The sequence below is a fragment of the Schistocerca gregaria genome, chromosome 1, assembly GCF_023897955.1.
Source record: "Schistocerca gregaria isolate iqSchGreg1 chromosome 1, iqSchGreg1.2, whole genome shotgun sequence".
Lineage (NCBI taxonomy): Eukaryota > Metazoa > Arthropoda > Insecta > Orthoptera > Acrididae > Schistocerca > Schistocerca gregaria.
In genome coordinates this window covers 1066846529-1066863994 of record NC_064920.1, presented here as the reverse complement: position 1 = coordinate 1066863994, position 17466 = coordinate 1066846529, and the positions used below count along the sequence as shown (strand labels likewise).

At 41.4% G+C, this 17466-nt stretch overlaps 1 protein-coding gene across 2 annotated transcripts in view; it reads left to right on the top strand.

The window, feature by feature from the left end:
- The window catches only part of LOC126281408 (zinc finger SWIM domain-containing protein 8 homolog), a 463855-nt gene that overhangs the window by 315834 nt on the left and 130555 nt on the right, over window positions 1-17466 (top strand). For both annotated transcript variants that reach the window (XM_049980356.1, XM_049980349.1), the window contains exons 3-5: window positions 7218-7393; window positions 11232-11405; window positions 16615-16751. In XM_049980356.1, coding sequence (XP_049836313.1) covers window positions 7218-7393; window positions 11232-11405; window positions 16615-16751 — 487 coding nt within the window. The remainder of the gene's footprint in view (window positions 1-7217; window positions 7394-11231; window positions 11406-16614; window positions 16752-17466) is intronic.

The window sequence follows — 17466 nt, the reverse complement described above, 5'->3', positions numbered from 1 at the left end:
TCACAAATGTTTGCACCCTCAAGATCAAAGGCAAACTCTTTGGGAGTTACAAACCATGTAGGACGTTCAGCTAGGTATCCACTCTCAAAGAATATGTGTAGAATTGTATAGGTGCAACTGGGTGATAAGAATGGATGGAATGTGATGGCATGCAACCAAATGCGGAACAGTCTGTTGTGGAGCTTATCATGAAACTGGCTATCCTTTAAGGCATAGCTGCAGATAGTATGATAGTATGTTTTATAGGCACAGAAAAAACAAACATCCAGAGGCATGATTTGTTCAGTGGTTCCAGGTGGTATGAAAACGTCACACCCTCTTCAGGAGGGATAGTTCGCTCTAAAGAATTACGATTCTTAAATGCAGACCAGGAATCAATCAAAAGCAAGTTACTTTGACCAGCTGTTGGCCAAAAGCAGTGCTCATACCATAATTGTAGTTCTCTTACTCCCATTTTCCCCCACTCTTGCTTGCTGTGATGTATATATTCTCCATTACTCTTGCAAGACAGTGCAGATGAGAAAGAACCGTTGGGGCAGAGCACCTAAGCTTCTCACAGCACAATAACTAACTTTCCATCCAATTTACCATCCAGGTTAATAGTCAGCGTAATTGCATATAAATGCGTTAAGGCGTTGGTGTTAGTTGAGCTCGATTCAACTCTCTTGGTACCTCTAGTTTACATTCCTTTCATATGCATTTCCTCTTTAAATCCCAATTGTTCGGAGCTGAAAATAAGTTCTTTATTGAACGATGAGATAAGTTCAGATTGCTCATTTACATATTTTTAGACAGATTCTGCAGTTTGCCGTGCATAGTCTTATGAAATGTTGTTATCTTAATGCAGCCAGCCAATGCTTCCCTTGAAATCGATGTAAGCTATGTCATATGCAATTTGATGTGAATAATGTAGTAGGTCCCTGTCATGAACATTCTGTGAACTGTTTCAGGCATACTTGAAGCGAGCAAAAATCCAGTTTTTGCAACAATTATACCTTGTACTCACTTGAAGATCCATAGATTTTCTTATGCAATTTATTGTCATATTGCTGTGGATTGAAATCTGTTCATAATTTTTTTTTTGCTACAACATGTTGTTGTTGTTGTTGTTGTTGTGGTCTTCAGTCCTGAGACTGGTTTAATGCAGCTCTCCATGGTACTCTATCCTGTGCAAGCTTCTTCATCTCTCAGTACGTACTGCAACATACATCCTTCTGAATCTGCTTAGTGTCTTCATATCTCGGTCTCCCTCTACAATTTTTATCCTCCACGCTGCCTCCCAATACTAAATTGGTGATCCCTTGATGCCTCAGAACATGTCCTACCAACCGATCTCTTCTTATGGTCAAGTTGTGCCACAAACTCCTCTTCTCCTCAATTCTGTTCAATACCTCTTCATTAGTTATGTGATCTACCCATCTAATCTTCAGCATTCTTCTGTAGCACCACATTTCGAAAGCTTCTATTCTCTTCTTGTCCAAACTATTTATCGTCCACGTTTCACTTCCATACATGGCTACACTCCATACAAATACTTTCAGAAATGACTTCCTGGCACTTAAATCTATACTTGATGTTAACAAATTTCTCTTCTTCAGAAACGCTTTCCTTGCCATTGCCATTCTACATTTTAAATCCTCTCTACTTCGACCATCATCAGTTATTTTGCTCCCCAAATAGCAAAACTGCTTTACTACTTTAAGTGTCTCATTTCCTAATCTAATTCCCGCAGCATCACCCGACTTAATTCAACTACATTCTCTTATCCTCATTTTGCTTTTGTTGATTTTCATCTTATATCCTCCTTTCAAGACACTGTCCATTTCGTTCAACTGCTCTTCCAAGTCCTTTGCTGTCTCTGACAGAATTACAATGTCATCGTCGAACCTCAAAGTTTTTATTTCTTCTCCATGGATTTTAATGCCTACTCTGAATTTTTCTTTTGTTTCCTTTACTGCTTGCTCAATATACAGATTGAATAACATCAGGAAGAGGCTAAATCCTGTCTCACTCCCTTCCCAACCACTGCTTCCCTTTCATGCCCCTGGAGTATAGTAACTGCCATCTGGTTTCTGTACAAATTGTAAATAGCCTTTCGCTCCCTGTATTTTAGCCCTGCCACTTTTAGAATTTGAAACTTCACTAACTGTAGTTAGTTGTGTGCGTATTGTCACCATTACTCTGTTTTGTATCAACACCGACATTGTATCAAACTTTATTGGCCTTTTGCGATCTTGCACTCAAGGGTTTCCTTTGTAAGGGTGACGATATCATACTGTTATTGTTTGATTGTCTGTGTTCGTTGCAAAAATTAACTTCACTAAAACCGGAAATTTCATTTAAAGATGAAAATGTGAGCGCCACTCTATATGACACGTTATTCTTACAAAGTTAGGATATGTCACAAGTAAGTTGAGACAGGAGAACAGAAGAATAGCATGCTATTATGGCAATATAAAATGTCGCAACATTTACCGTACTTTTTGAAAATACATAGGGGAGCTGCTGATTACCTTCCCTTTAATTTTCCTAAATACATTTTGGTTTATACATTCCATTTCATGGCTTATATCTCAGAAATACGAAATACAATAAATTGTAGTAACACTTAGAAAGTGTATTTTTTTCTGGAAACATACACTCGTTAAATGGAACAATGCATATTGACATTAACAAACTAAAGTTAGGTAAATTAGAATGTAAGTTGTGTTTGTTGCAGGATTCTAGTGCAAAGGTTTATGAGATATTGTATTTTGATAAAGTTTGCGCACCAACACTTGCACAATACCTCTGGTAGCACGCACTGAAGAACAACTTTCGGTAGTTGTGTGGATTCTGGCAAGTAATGAGACAGTTATCTGCAATTGGTTGTGTTCAAAATGACCTCCAGCAGTAGCAATACACTCTTCTAGTCTGGTATGTAGTGACTGGTGCACTCCTGTTAATTTTCAGTGGAGATGTCGGAGCAGGCTACAGTAATACATCATTGCATATCATTGGGTGTAGTTTATATGTCCTTGTATACAGTGTCTGCAAGTGTTCTCCAAAGAAAAAGGTTTACTGGAGTCAAGTCTGGGAAACAGCTTGTCCAAGGTAGAGGTCATTCAATACAACGATTTGGAAACAATTTGCGGACACATGCTATAGTACTTCGTGCACTATGGGCTGGACAGTCCTCATGTAGCCCCTCCCCCCAGGTTCTTATTAGTCTGCACAGAAACGTCTTCTAGCATCTGTGGAAGTTGGTCTATTAGTAGGCTGGGATACCTATGCATGATCAGTGTTCCATGTATGAAAGACGGGGATTGTAAAGACCAGTAGTGCATGTTTCAGCAGTTCACCTGGCCATGATTGGTAAATGTGGCTTCATCACTAAACAAAATACATGGTACATCTGGAGTATACTGTATTAATACCCTTGTGCAGAAGTTAAAGTGATTCTCATAATTGTTTCCTCGCAGCTCTTTATGGAGAGAGATTGATAGGGATGTAAACTATGTCGATGGAGAAAGCTTCGTAGGATACTTGCCTACCTTGTGTGATTTTGCGGGAGCTAACATTAGATCAGCTGCACTGCCATCACTTGTTACAGTGTGTCGGTGTTGAACTACCACTTTCTCGTAACTGGTTGAAGAGGTTGATATATAATTGCTGAGATAGTTGATGTCTATTGGGATGTCTTGCAGCAAACACCATATAAGGAAAATTGCATTCTTCCTACACTGTCACACAGCATCAGTGTGTTGGCTTTTTCTGCGTTGGTAAATCTCTTCGTCCACTCGTAACCTACTACTTGGGCTGTTACACTGACTAGCAAGTTGCAGTGCGCTCAAGGAACACACAAGCACTCTGCAAGCAAATTTAGCAACATCATACCTAGCAACTACACAAGTTGAATGCCACACACAAGTGTTGGTGTGGGATCTTTTAAAAATAAGATATGTTAGAATCCTGCAACAAACACCACTGATGTGATTTAGCCTGCTTTTAGTTTCATAATGCCAGTAGGCATTGTTCCATTTAAAAAGTGTATCCTTGCAGAAAAAATACACTTTCAAGTATTATTACAAGCTTTCAGAGCAAACACAGTTCCTGTTGCAGGATTATTTAATGTCGGTCACACGTTTCATCCTTTCGGGGCATAGTCAGATTGTCTACTAAAACAAGAAACCAATCAAGTGGATACGGATAAAGGAAAAGGGAATGGTCCTATCTTGCATGATTACACAGATAATGTGAACTAAAAGTAATAATAAAAACTTACATAAAAGTATGAAACTTCCTGGCAGATTAAAACTGTGTGCCCGACCGAGACTCGAACTCGGGACCTTTGCCTTTCGCGGGCAAGTGCTCTACCATCTGAGCTACCGAAGCACGACTCACGCCCGGTACTCGCAGCTTTACTTCTGCCAGTATCCGTCTCCTACCTTCCAAACTTTACAGAAGCTCTCCTGCGAAACTTGCAGAACTAGCACTCCTGAAAGAAAGGATATTGCGGAGACATGGCTTAGCCACAGCCTGGGGGATGTTTCCAGAATGAGATTTTCACTCTGCAGTGGAGTGTGCGCTGATATGAAACTTCCTGGCAGATTAAAACTGTGTGCCTGACTGAGACTCGAACTCGGGACCTTTGCCTTTCGCGGGCAAGTGCTATACCATCTGAGCAACCGAAGCACGACTCACGCCCGGTACTCACAGCTTTACTTCTGCCAGTATCCGTCTCCTACCTTCCAAACTTTACAGAAGCTCTCCTGCGAAACTTGCAGAACTAGCACTCCTGAAAGAAAGGATATTGCGGAGACATGGCTTAGCCACAGCCTGGGGGATGTTTCCAGAATGAGATTTTCACTCTGCAGTGGAGTGTGCGCTGATATGAAACTTCCTGGCAGATTAAAACTGTGTGCCCGACTGAGACTCGAACTCGGGACCTTTGCCTTTCGCGGGCAAGTGCTCTACCATCTGAGCTACCGAAGCACGACTCACGCCCGGTACTCACAGCTTTACTTCTGCCAGTATCCGTCTCCTACCTTCCAAACTTTACAGAAGCTCTCGTGCGAAACTTGCAGAACTAGCACTCCTGAAAGAAAGGATATTGCGGAGACATGGCTTAGTTTGGAAGGTAGGAGACGGATACTGGCAGAAGTAAAGCTGTGAGTACCGGGCGTGAGTCGTGCTTCGGTAGCTCAGATGGTAGAGCACTTGCCCGCGAAAGGCAAAGGTCCCGAGTTCGAGTCTTGGTCGGGCACACAGTTTTAATCTGCCAGGAAGTTTCATATCAGCGCACACTCCACTGCAGAGTGAAAATCTCATTCTGGAAACATCCCCCAGGCTGTGGCTAAGCCATGTCTCCGCAATATCCTTTCTTTCAGGAGTGCTAGTTCTACAAGTTTCGCAGGAGAGCTTCTGTAAAGTTTGGAAGGTAGGAGACGGATACTGGCAGAAGTAAAGCTGTGAGTACCGGGCGTGAGTCGTGCTTCGGTAGCTCAGATGGTAGAGCACTTGCCCGCGAAAGGCAAAGGTCCCGAGTTCGAGTCTCGTTCGGGCACACAGTTTTAATCTGCCAGGAAGTTTCATATCAGCGCACACTCCACTGCAGAGTGAAAATGTCATTCTGGTTACATAAAAGGTGCTTGATATGTGACTCATCAGTTGTAAAATGACTTATGACATAAAATAAGACACCAAGGTAACTAGATATATGATCCATCCATCATGAAACATCTAGACCATGCAGTGAACCTTGTAAAAGGAGAGAAACAGCCAGAATAATATTGGGAAAGTGGAAATATGTGATGGGAAAATTTTCCACAGTTATCACATTTTACGTTCGGGAAAATTTTCCGCGGTTATCGTATATTGATGATGTTTTGTTAAATGATTCACACTCTGACACTTAATTGACGTCCCAGACTTCATCTCTGCTACATGCTGAGTATCAATATATCCCTTTCATAATACTGTTGTTATTCCATTCTGGTTTTTCCATTCTGGAATTGAATGTGGGATATTTACAATGGTTAGAATTTAAATCATTATGGTTTGCCATTATTGTATTAAGTATGTGTCCTACATAGTGTTTATACACTGAAGAGCAAAAGAAACTGGTACATGTGCCAAATATCATGTAGGGCCCCACATCATGACATGGAACAGACTAATGACCGAAGTAGTGCTAGACCATGAATCCTGCAGGGCTGTCCATAAATCCATAAAAGTACATGGGGATGGAATCTCTTCTGAACAGCATGTTGCAAGGCATCCCAGATATGCTCAATAATGTTCATGTCTGGAGAATTTTGTGGTCAGCAGATTTGTTTAAACTCAGAAGAGTGTTCCTGGAGCCACTCTGTACCAATTCTGGATGTGTGGGATGGCAGAATGCACAATGGACATGAATGGATACCGGTGATCAGACAAGATGCTTATGTACCTGTCACCTTTTTACCTAGACGTATCATGGGTCCTATATCACTCCAACTGCACCTGTTCCAGACCATTACAGAGCCTGACCCGTACACTTCCATCTGCTCAATTCAATTTGAAACAAGACTTATCCGGCCAGTCAACATGTTCCAGTCATTAGCAGTCCAGTGTTGGTGTTGTTGGGCCAAGCTAGGTATAAAGCTTGTCATGCAGTCATCCAGGGTACAGTAGTGGGCCATCGGCTCCCAAAGCCCATATTGATGATGTTTCGTTAAATGATTCACTCTGACACTTAATTGACGGCCCAGAATTGAAATCTGCAGCAGCTTGAGGAAGAATTCCATGTTTTTCACGTTGAACAAATCTCCCCAGCCGTTATTGGTCCCATTCGTGCAAGATTGTTTTTCAGCTACTGTGATGTCAGAGAAATTAGATGTTTTACCAGTTCCCTGGTACTCATGGTACACTCTTGAATTGGTTGTATGGGAAGATCCCCACTTCATCGCCACCATGGTGATGCTGTGTCCCGTTGCTCGTGCACTGACAGTAACACCATGCCCAAACCATGCCATTTCGTGATAACCTGCCTGTGTAGTAGCAGTAACCTATCTAACAACTGCACTTGTTGTCTTATCTAGGCGTTGGTGACTGCAGCGTCGTATTCTGCCTTTTTACCTATCTCTGTATTTGAAGACAAGTGCCTGTACCAGTTTTTTTTTATGCTTCAGTGTATAAATGTTTCTCAGTGTGGAAGATTTCATACAAGAAGTGGCATTTGGTTTTGCTTTTCGAAGGTTTTCATTTGAGTGCGAGTGTGTGCCCACCCCAGAGTGTCGGGCAGGTCCGGGCGCAGTACAATGTTGCAGTGACGTTTGACCGGAGGCGCATCACTTCCTGCAACTGCACCTGCTCTTCAACTGCATACTGGTGTTCGCACATTGTGGCTGTGTGCCTCCACAGGATACATCTGGTGAGACCCTGCGCCACAAATACTGCACATAATTACAGCAATAGTCCACAGTTTCATGTTTGGTTTCATGCATCACTTCAGTAACTGCCTGATTAGCTTGCTTATAGTTCTGTGAGCCAAAGCAATAGAACTTGCAGAATAATAGCATGTTGGAAAATTGAAGTGAAAACTCTGCTGGGGATATAAAATTTTTGGTTTTATTTAGACATACATGTAATGCATAAAAAATCACAGAGTGCTTGAGACTGATTAATTGCACTAATGGTTTTAAATATTTGATCCAAGCCAAGTCCTACTGTGATACTTACTTGCAAGCTTTCATATATTTTGTATTTATTTTTGTTGTTGTAATGTACACGGTAATTCAGCTAGCACTATACTATGTTGCGGTACATCTGATGATTACAACAATTTTATGTTAGCACGTACGGACGTTCAGTGTGGAGCGTAATTATTGTATGACAGTGAAACATGGTAGATATGCTAAGGTGTTAATTTGGAACTGATTCACAATGGAAAAAAAATTAATTCCAGTCTTGGCCACCAGGTTGAAATATGGCAGTATACAACATTTGTATGACTATATAACACCCACAGTATCATTTGACAAGCTGTTGGTGAAACTTTTTATGTAAATGGCAGCAATTATAGTACCTCATTGAGGAGACTTTCACCAACTGAAAGGTCTGAGAGAGGCCCAATATCATTAAATGGTTCAAAGAGGATGGTAATGATTTGTAAACATGGATGAGCTTGGTGTGGACCTGGAAGAGGAATGCATCTTATCCTGGTGGAAATTATTGATGAGGTTGCTGTTGCTATAACGGACCATGCAGCACACTCCCTGCTTAGTGAAAGTACTAATGCTCGTGCAGTATCACAAGAATTGCCCGTCCCATGGTCAACAGTATGGAAAATTTTGCGGACTATTTTACACTGGTACCTCTAAAAGATCGAGATGGGGCAGCAACTGAAACCTCATGATCCACAGCAACATTCTGAATTTGCTCTTCAGTTTCTGGCACAGATGGAAGTTGATAACATGTCGCCAGGCAACATTCTCTGGAGTGATGAGGCACCCGTGGTGTGGACTCACAAACCATTTATTCTCAGAGGCTCTGTGAAGTGTACTGTGACATCTGCACATTGCCGAGACCTCCTTGTACAGCATATGATTTCAGTTTTGGAAGAGTGCGGATGTGCGGAAACTACTGTTTTCGTGCAATATGGAGCAACACTCTTGTTACGTGCTCAGAGAAAGATCTGCTTAATGCAACCTTAGAGGAATGTGTTACTTCCAGACGTTTTCCAGCTGCACGCCATGCAAGGTCACCTTAGCTGAATCCATGTGGTTTTTGGCTCTAGGGATGTCTAAAGGAATGCATTTGCCAGGGTCACATTCAGTTTCTACCTGAACTGAAGGCCAATGCAAGTGAACACGTTGCTCAGACTGCACCAGAACTGCTGCAAGCATCTTTTGATGGTGTCATTTTACAGATGCAGCATCTCATAGATGTCTTTGGTGCTCATATAAAAAATCAACTTTACACCTTTCTCCCTATCTTGACCTTACCTGCCTGTGTCTCATTCCTAATCCATTACATATGGAAACATTTCTATTAACCTTTCTTGCATTCACGACACCAAGTTTGCACCTGGTGGCCATAATCTGAAAAAATACTTTTTCCAGCTTAAATTGGTTCTGTGTTAACGCTTTAGAATACTTATCAACTTTTGCTGCTATGCAATAATGACAGCCCACATTGGACCTTTGTGAGTTCTTGAACTTAATTACACTACTGGCCATTAAAATTGCTACACCACTAAGATGACATGCTACAGACACGAAATTTAACCGACAGGAAGAAGATGCTGTGATACACAAATGATTAGCTTCTCAGAACATTCACTCAAGGTTGGCGCTGGGCGACACCTACAACGTGCTGACATGGAAAAAGTTTCCAACCGATTTCTCATTCACAAACAGCAGTTGACAGGCGTTGCCTGGTGAAACGTTGTTCTGATGCCTCGTGTAAGGAGGAGAAATGCGTACCATCACATTCCCGACTTTCATAATGGTTGGATTGTAGCCTATCGCGATTGCGGTTTATTGTATCGCGACTTTGCTGCTCGCTTGGTCGAGATCCAATGACTGTTAGCAGAATATGGAATTGGTGGGTTCAGGAGGGTAACATGGAATGCCGTGCTGGATCCGAATGGCCTCGTATCAGTAGCAGTCGAGATGACAGGCATCTTATCTGCATGGCTGTAACGGATCGTGCAGCCATGTCTCAATCCCCGAGTCAACAGATGGGGACGTTTGCAAGACGACAACCATCTGCCCGAACAGTTTGACGACGACTGCAGTGGCATGGACTATCAGCTCAGAGACCATGGCTGCGGTTACCCTTGATGCTGCATCACAGACAGTAGCACCTGTGATGGTGTACTCAACAATGAACCTGGGTCCACGAATTGCAAAATGTCATTTTTTTCGGATGAATCCAGGTTCTGTTTACAGCATCATGATGGTCACACCCGTGTTTGGCGACATCGCGATGAACACGCATTGGAAGTGTGTATTCGTCATCACCATACAGGCGTATCACCCGACGTGATGGTATGGGGTGCCATTGGTTGCATGTCTCGGTCACCTCTTGTTTGCATTGACGGCACTTTGAACAGTGGACATTACATTTCAGATGTGTTACAACCCGTGGCTCTACCCTTCATTTGATCCCTGCGAAACCCTACATTTCAGCAGGATAATGCACAACCGAATGTTGCAGGTCCTGTACGGGCCTTTCTGGTTACAGAAAACGTTCAACTGCTGCCCTGGCCAGCACATTCTCCAGGTCTCTCACCAATTGAAAAGGTCTGGTCAGTGGTGGCCGAGCAACTGGCTCGTCACAATACGGCAGTCGCTACTCTTAATGATGAACTGTGGTATCATGTTGAAGCTGCATGGGCAGCTGTACCTGTACACGCCATCCAAGCTCTGTTTGACTCAGTGCCCAGGCGAATCGAGGCCGTAATTATGACCAGAGGTGGTTGTTCTGGGTACTGATCTCTCAGGATCCATGCACCCAAATTGTGTGAAAAATGTAATCACATGTCAGTTCTAGTACAATATATTTGTCCATTAAATACCTGTTCATCATCTGCATTTCTTCTTGGTGTAGCAATTTTAATGGCCAGTAGTGTATAAACATCTGGTCTGTTATAAATGTTCGTGTAGGTTGCATTTTATGATTCCAAGATATTAGTAGAAAATTGGCATTTCAGTTTACTTAATCTCCAACAAAAACCTAACTTTCTCATTGCTTTACTATTCACTTCAAAAGTATGGGTGGTTTATTTAAATGATCTTCTGATGAGTTGAGTGGGAAAATATGATCTCTAACATCTATCCTGCGTGGAGATTGGGGACGATTCCACCATTCACATTTCAATGTTGTCGTGTGCATGTGAAATCCGTAAGCCACGATTGTCTGGGAGGGAGCAGGCTGCATGTTGTATGGCTGGTGACCTCTCTAGCATCTTGTTTGTTGTAGATCTTCTTTCCATGTATTAATCACCCATGTTTTAAATTCATGGCTCTTGTCAGATGCGTTGAAACTAGGAATGTGTAAGTCTACTTTGTGCAATGATTGCTTGCTGAAAAGGTCCACATAGGTACTCATTTTGTTGGAGGCCTTGATGTGATGTAATATATTGAAGGTTCACGAAAGCTCAACCAACTTCTGCATTGTGTTTGTAAGGTGAACATTTGTTGTCAGCCTCTGTTGCCAGGGTTTTGAGAGCTCCATAATGTTATATGTATTCTGTATATTCACAGCCCAATCAAGTATGCCTGCGGGCTCCAGTGAGTGAGTCATTGTCACGGCTGCACAGGGACCAACTCCAGAAGTTTGCTCAGTATCTCATCAGCGAGCTGCCGCAGCAAATACTCCCGACTGCACAAAGGCTGCTGGATGAGCTGTTGTCATCACAACCATCAGCCATCAACAGTGTAAGTACCAGAAGGATAAGTGACTTATTTTCTTGAGAGAAACTAAATTGTAGTACCGGGTGAGATTTTGATGTAACCATGTTGTCAAGTGTGGTGATTCAGTTTACACAGCCACCAGAAACACATGCGTGGAAAAAAAAGAGAAAAACATGGCAAAGCAGTAAAAAAGGGGGTGGGGCAATCCAGTCACTCATTGGAGATTGTATCAGGCTTGAGAAGACTGCAGCAGTCTTTCTCATTGCCCTGTAGTGTTTTGATGATCGGTATCTCAGTTTTCTTCTTCTCCCTCCTCCTCCTCCTCTTCTTCCTCTTCTTCTTTCGAGTAGATGATTCACTGTTCCAGTTGCAGAAGAAGTTGTTACCTTCATTTCTTTGTCTTCCATTACATTGCTTTCCATTTGGTCTATATGATGTTCTTCCATTTTGCATTCTATTCGGGTGCGAGCGCCACCTTTGTTTAATTTTGTCAGTTCTGTCTTGCATTTTGAAAATACTTAATTATCTCCAGCAGATTGTCATTTTGAAATATACTTAGTTTTGTACAGCCTTTCGCAGATCTCAGAGTCATACTTCTGATTCCTGTTTGTTACCAAGAAGTTTAGTATACATCGCCCATGTGTCTCAGCTGTACAGCAAAACTCACACAGCCATCACTTTATAATATTTCACTCTTGATATTTTTCTTGTACACCTAGATAATATTCTTCAGATTGTTCTGCATATGGCCTGGAACTCAGTCTGTTATAGATATCAAGATCAGTGCTGTAAATATGTCACTACCAAAGTATTTTAATAGAGACACTTGTTAAGTAGGACTATTATATGAGTTATTTTTGTTCACAATGGATATTTAGCTTCTAAAAGCTATAGTGTAGGTCTTTCGTGCAGATATTTCAGTGTTACGCATCAAGAATATCTGTTGAAAATAATACAAACATCTGTGAAAGTCATTGTCAGCTAGTTGAATAATAACCTGCTCCTCAGGAAATAGCATTGCATTTTGGATTATTCTTTAATTCTTTTCAATTCCTTGGCTTGCTCTGAGCTTCCATTCTCTAATTGCATTATCCATATGGATAGTAAAAAGTATAGGATATAAGGTACATATTTTGCTTCATAATGTATAGTTTCTGTGTTTTATATGAGTGTGCGTGTGTGCGCGCGCGTGCCATGACACAAGTTTCTAATAATGTCCACAACATGAAGGTATCCTTATTTAATCATAATGTCTTGCAGGAGAGATTTTTGAGCGTGTCAAAATTGATTATAGGTCATTGTGATGTATGTCTCAAGGTTAATTCCTCCTCTTCTCCAAATACGTATTTTCAGAGAAAGTATGCCATCTGTATTGCTTGAAGAACTAACTGCATTAACAAACAGTCAATAATACAAAAATATCTGAAACTTTCTGGCAGAGAAACTGTAAGCCGAACTGTGACTCGAACCCAGAACCTTGCCTTTCATGAGCAATGCTCCACCAAATGGGCTATTTAGGCACAGCTCATTATAATGGTTCTCTTTCCTGAGATTTTCTTTCAATGAGCAGGCTCTGTCAGTTGTAGGAAAGGCACAAAAATAAGAAGTAGTGCGATTTTTCCATCACTGTGACGTAAAATGAAATCAAGCTATTTATATAACCATTCTGTTAAATTTTACTAAGTAGAGGCAATTAACAAGATCATTTCTTTTGTGATAACAGCATTGGTGATGAAGAATTGAAACAAAGAGAAGGCATCCAAACCAAAAATATTGTCGGCTGAGTGACTATCGACAACAAAGAGCATTATTAGCCGTGTGATATTTTTGTAGGCAGCTGTGATTGTGAATTGACTCTGGAAGGCAATCGATCTGTCACTATATGTGAATCGCATATGGGAGAGTGGAGCCAGTTGTGCCCCAATGAGCTTATGTATTGGTGGCTTACTAAGGAAATTGTAGCTCCTAGGTCCATCTGTAAATGGACATCCTGGATTCACATTTGTGAGAGTGGTAAACAACTACGCAGTGGAAGGATTACCGTGGGGAGCAGTCGCCTGAAGTTTATGCACTGTCCCTTCATGCTTGTGAGGTATGGTGTCCAGTTGTCTTGATGGTTTACATAGGAAGTTGGGGGATGCCCATCTTTCCTACAGCAGGTGCAGTGTGCCCAGGGATCAGGACAGTCGGCAGAGATTTGAGAGGTGGCGAAGTACTGTTTCAGCCATTGCAAATAGATGTCTCATTCCTCGTTGGCATCATTAAAAGGCAGAAACACTAATGGGTGGTTGTCCACCTGTGAAGTGAGCTCTGCTTCTATTTGGTGGGTACCCTGAAACTGCAGGTCATGCTGCAAAAGTTGAATTTCCTGATAGAGCAACTCATTTTGCTGCTGCTGTGGTGTTGTTGTTGTTGCTGTTGCTGTTGCACAGACGGCTGCTGAAACTGCCGTCACAAGTACTGTTGCAGTTCTCAGAGTTGTACGAGCTTTGCATCCATGGGACACTACTAACCATGTACCTAATTGGCAATTTATTGTGACCGGAATATGACAAGGCTGGGAGTGACTGAGAATCTGTAGAAACTAGCCGACTGGCCAAGGGGTGTCAGAAGTGGGTCGCCGAGTGTGGGCAGGAGGGCAGCAAGAAGAAAATGGACAACAGAGACAGAATGACGGAATAACAATGTTGAACGAGTATCCAACAGCGAAAAACCTAACGTGTAGTGACTCCAAAGATCAGAAAAATGATGTGTGCTGACTACAATAAAAGAACCTGGTGAAATATCTACTGGAAACAGTCATTACATCGCTAGCTTTATAATATGGCTGCGAGCATTAATTGGCCAGCAAGATACATATAGCTCTGTGGCCAGCAGTACAGTGGTGAGGTTAGTGCTTATTGATGTAGCAGTGCCATGTAGTGCTTTTCATGGTGTTCCATGCCCTCCAGAGAGCTTCCGAAATGGGCAGCCAGGATTTTGGAGTTTCCTGCAGCTTCTTTCGTGTAATATTTTAATTGCCTACTGTTGGGACTAAAACACATTTTCATTTTATTTTGGGAGGCACATTAATTCTATTAGCTGAGATAGCAGAAAATGTGCTGTGGTTTGATGTACAAGTTGCTGTTATTAAGAAACTCTTTCGTATGAAGTGGGCATGATAGTGTCCCCCTAAGCCTTAGGGTCAAAATTAGAGAGATGGCAGAGGATACTAAACTGAGCACTATGAGTTACGAAAGCAATTATCAGAATGGAATATTTAGTTTTTCGTGACATAGCAATTGTTCAAAGCAGTGATTGTAAATCTTGGTGCATGCATGAAAATTAATCCATTGACATAAGTGGACTTGGGATTCAAAATCCTTGGTTCCCATTGCTTACATATGCTGTCAATGATAGAGGTGTGATAGATACTCCAGCACTATTCTCCACATGGTTTTCCTTGGAATGTGCATTTCACAGTTGAAGGGTGCTTATGGATGAATCTCCTATCACACAATACATCATCATATCCTCAAATTCTGCTTTGGGAACAAGTCTTTGTCCAGAACCTTGACCAACTCTGTATCCTCAATATCCCAGTTTCTCCTACATTTCTGACCATAGCAATGTTTCTTCCAGTTGCGATGACACCTGTTCTGAAACGTTTCTGTAAACATTCATTTGGTTTTTCAGGTGTTACATGTAGCACCACCTTGTATAAAATGTTTGTGTAGGTCTGCTGGTTCCTGTAATGAATATTCTTCCAGTTTGATGGGCAGTTGTGAACAGTTATAAATTCCAACACATACATTACATAGATGACTGTTCATTGTTTGTTACGGAAGCTCCACCAACGTCAGTGTGAATGTTATAAAATGTGAGCTTTTTACTAAAATGGACCTATCACATTCAAAACTTAGCACACTCTGGAATATGCATTTCTGACCATCACTTCCTTATCTGAAACTACTCAGTTCAGGAACTTCTACCATACATATAATTTTGATCATAAAGGTTTGGGACACACTGTATTCGACATCATTTATGAATAAACATGGGAGCACGTCTCGTGAAGTGTCTTAGCCATTAAAGTGGCATGCTAGACTAAGGTTTGAACCTGGACCTTTCAATGGCAGTTTCATTTACTTAGTGAGTTCGCAGTTTCACTTACTTAGTGAGCCATTCACACACAACTCAGAACTAATATGAAAGCTTTTAATTTGTGGAAAACTTTTGTAACTTCTTATACTTCATTGTTTGCCATCTTTAATGATCTAAACAAGACATTAAACCCTTTCTTTCTTTCTTTCTGCCCACCTCCCTCCCCTCCCTCCACTGCAGAGTGAAAGAATCAGTCTGGAAATTTACCCTGTGCTGTAAGTAAACCATTACACTCTCGTGAGGGCTAGTCGAGCAAGGTATGAACAGGAGCTCAACATAGAGTGGAATGCTGACAGGTAGTGGTAGATTGAAGTTTCACAAGTCTTGCATGGGTTGCTCAGTTAGAAAGAGTGTTTTTAGCAAAAGACAAGTGTCTGTTTTGAGTACCAGTTGGACACTTGGTTCCCATGTATAGGGGAGTTATATATTGATGATGGCACAAGTTTTGTATTCCTATCCACCAACTTGTTTGCCACTCAATTCAAAATCGTTCTCAAATGTTTTAAGGGTGTGTGGTGAGGGCAGCACAGTTCTGCCCTCATTACTAGTATTTAATACACTCGAGAAAGATTCGTTGTTGTATTAAAATCAGTTGTGTGAATAAAACTGGAACATAATTGGCAACTGGAACATGTGATTCCAATAAACATGCCATCAACAGTTGTGGAAGTACTCCAAACTTTCAGAGTGGTGGTCTAACCACTTTCTCGTGGGCAATACGGTGCAAAACATTTACTGAAAAAAACGGGAGTTATCGCATTAAGGAACAGATGTTTCTAAGACAACAAGCTTTTGTGCAATGGTTGCATCTATTAAAGGAAATAAATCATAAGTGAATTGTTATTTGAAAGTATTAAGAGTAAAGTTAACAATATTTATTGTATTTTGTGTTATTTAGGGTAAGTATATTCAAACACAATGAGCCAATATTGTAGGCAATATTACAACAGTTTGGTTGCAGTGGAGATTTTAAGTACCTTGTTAACTGTCTGCTGTTTTGTTGCATGGGAAATTATTTTATTAACGATGCAACAAATAGTTATATCTGGCTATCTATGTGCAACATGTTCTGCAAGTTCTGTATTCGTAGGTTTGTGGAGCTCCTGACCCTACTGCAGGCGCATCAGCAAATGACCAGACATCATGGTATCTTGATGAGAAGACACTTCACGACAACATCAAGAAGATTCTCATAAAATTTTGTGTGCCAGCTCCAATAGTATTCAGGTGAGTACAAAATGTTGCTGGAGTCTCAAATAAAATTATGCCTTTTCTGAAGGGTACGCCCTTTGACATGCAAGGAAAATGTAATTGTCAGCTTCTGGTGTTCAAAATGTAAGCAGCTTTACTTAAGATTTTCTGATAATTCTCTAACAGTGATGTATGCCGTATGCACAAAAATCTTGTACACACCAATGAATGTGCTGTTACATTAGCCCATACATTTCAGGGTAAGTATATTCAAACACAATGAGCCAATATTGTAGGCATGTTTGCTGTTGTCAGAGAAAATTGAATGAATTGGAATGGGCTAGGATTGTAGGAACCTTGTGTTTGGGCTTTCTGTCAGAAACATTTCACAGATGTTACATGTGCACAGTTCTAGTGTTAACAATATAACACAAAATGGAAACATCAGGCAGCATAAAACACAAATCATTGCTCTTGTGGGCCAAAGGACAGCCAATTGTAACGGCCTAGACCACACCTGTATCCAGAGTGCCACATTGCCACAGTCAATGACCTGTGATTTCAGAAACACCACTCACCTTGTGTCTGCTTCCACATCATTGACTTGTACGATGTGATCACTGAATCTGGAACACTGACTAACCTTCAGGAAGCTTCTGTGGTCGTAGCCACTATAGCCAGACCTCAGTCACCGGCCTGTGTTAGAGACATTATGTGTGACACAGAAACATGGCTCCTTCTGCGAAGACAG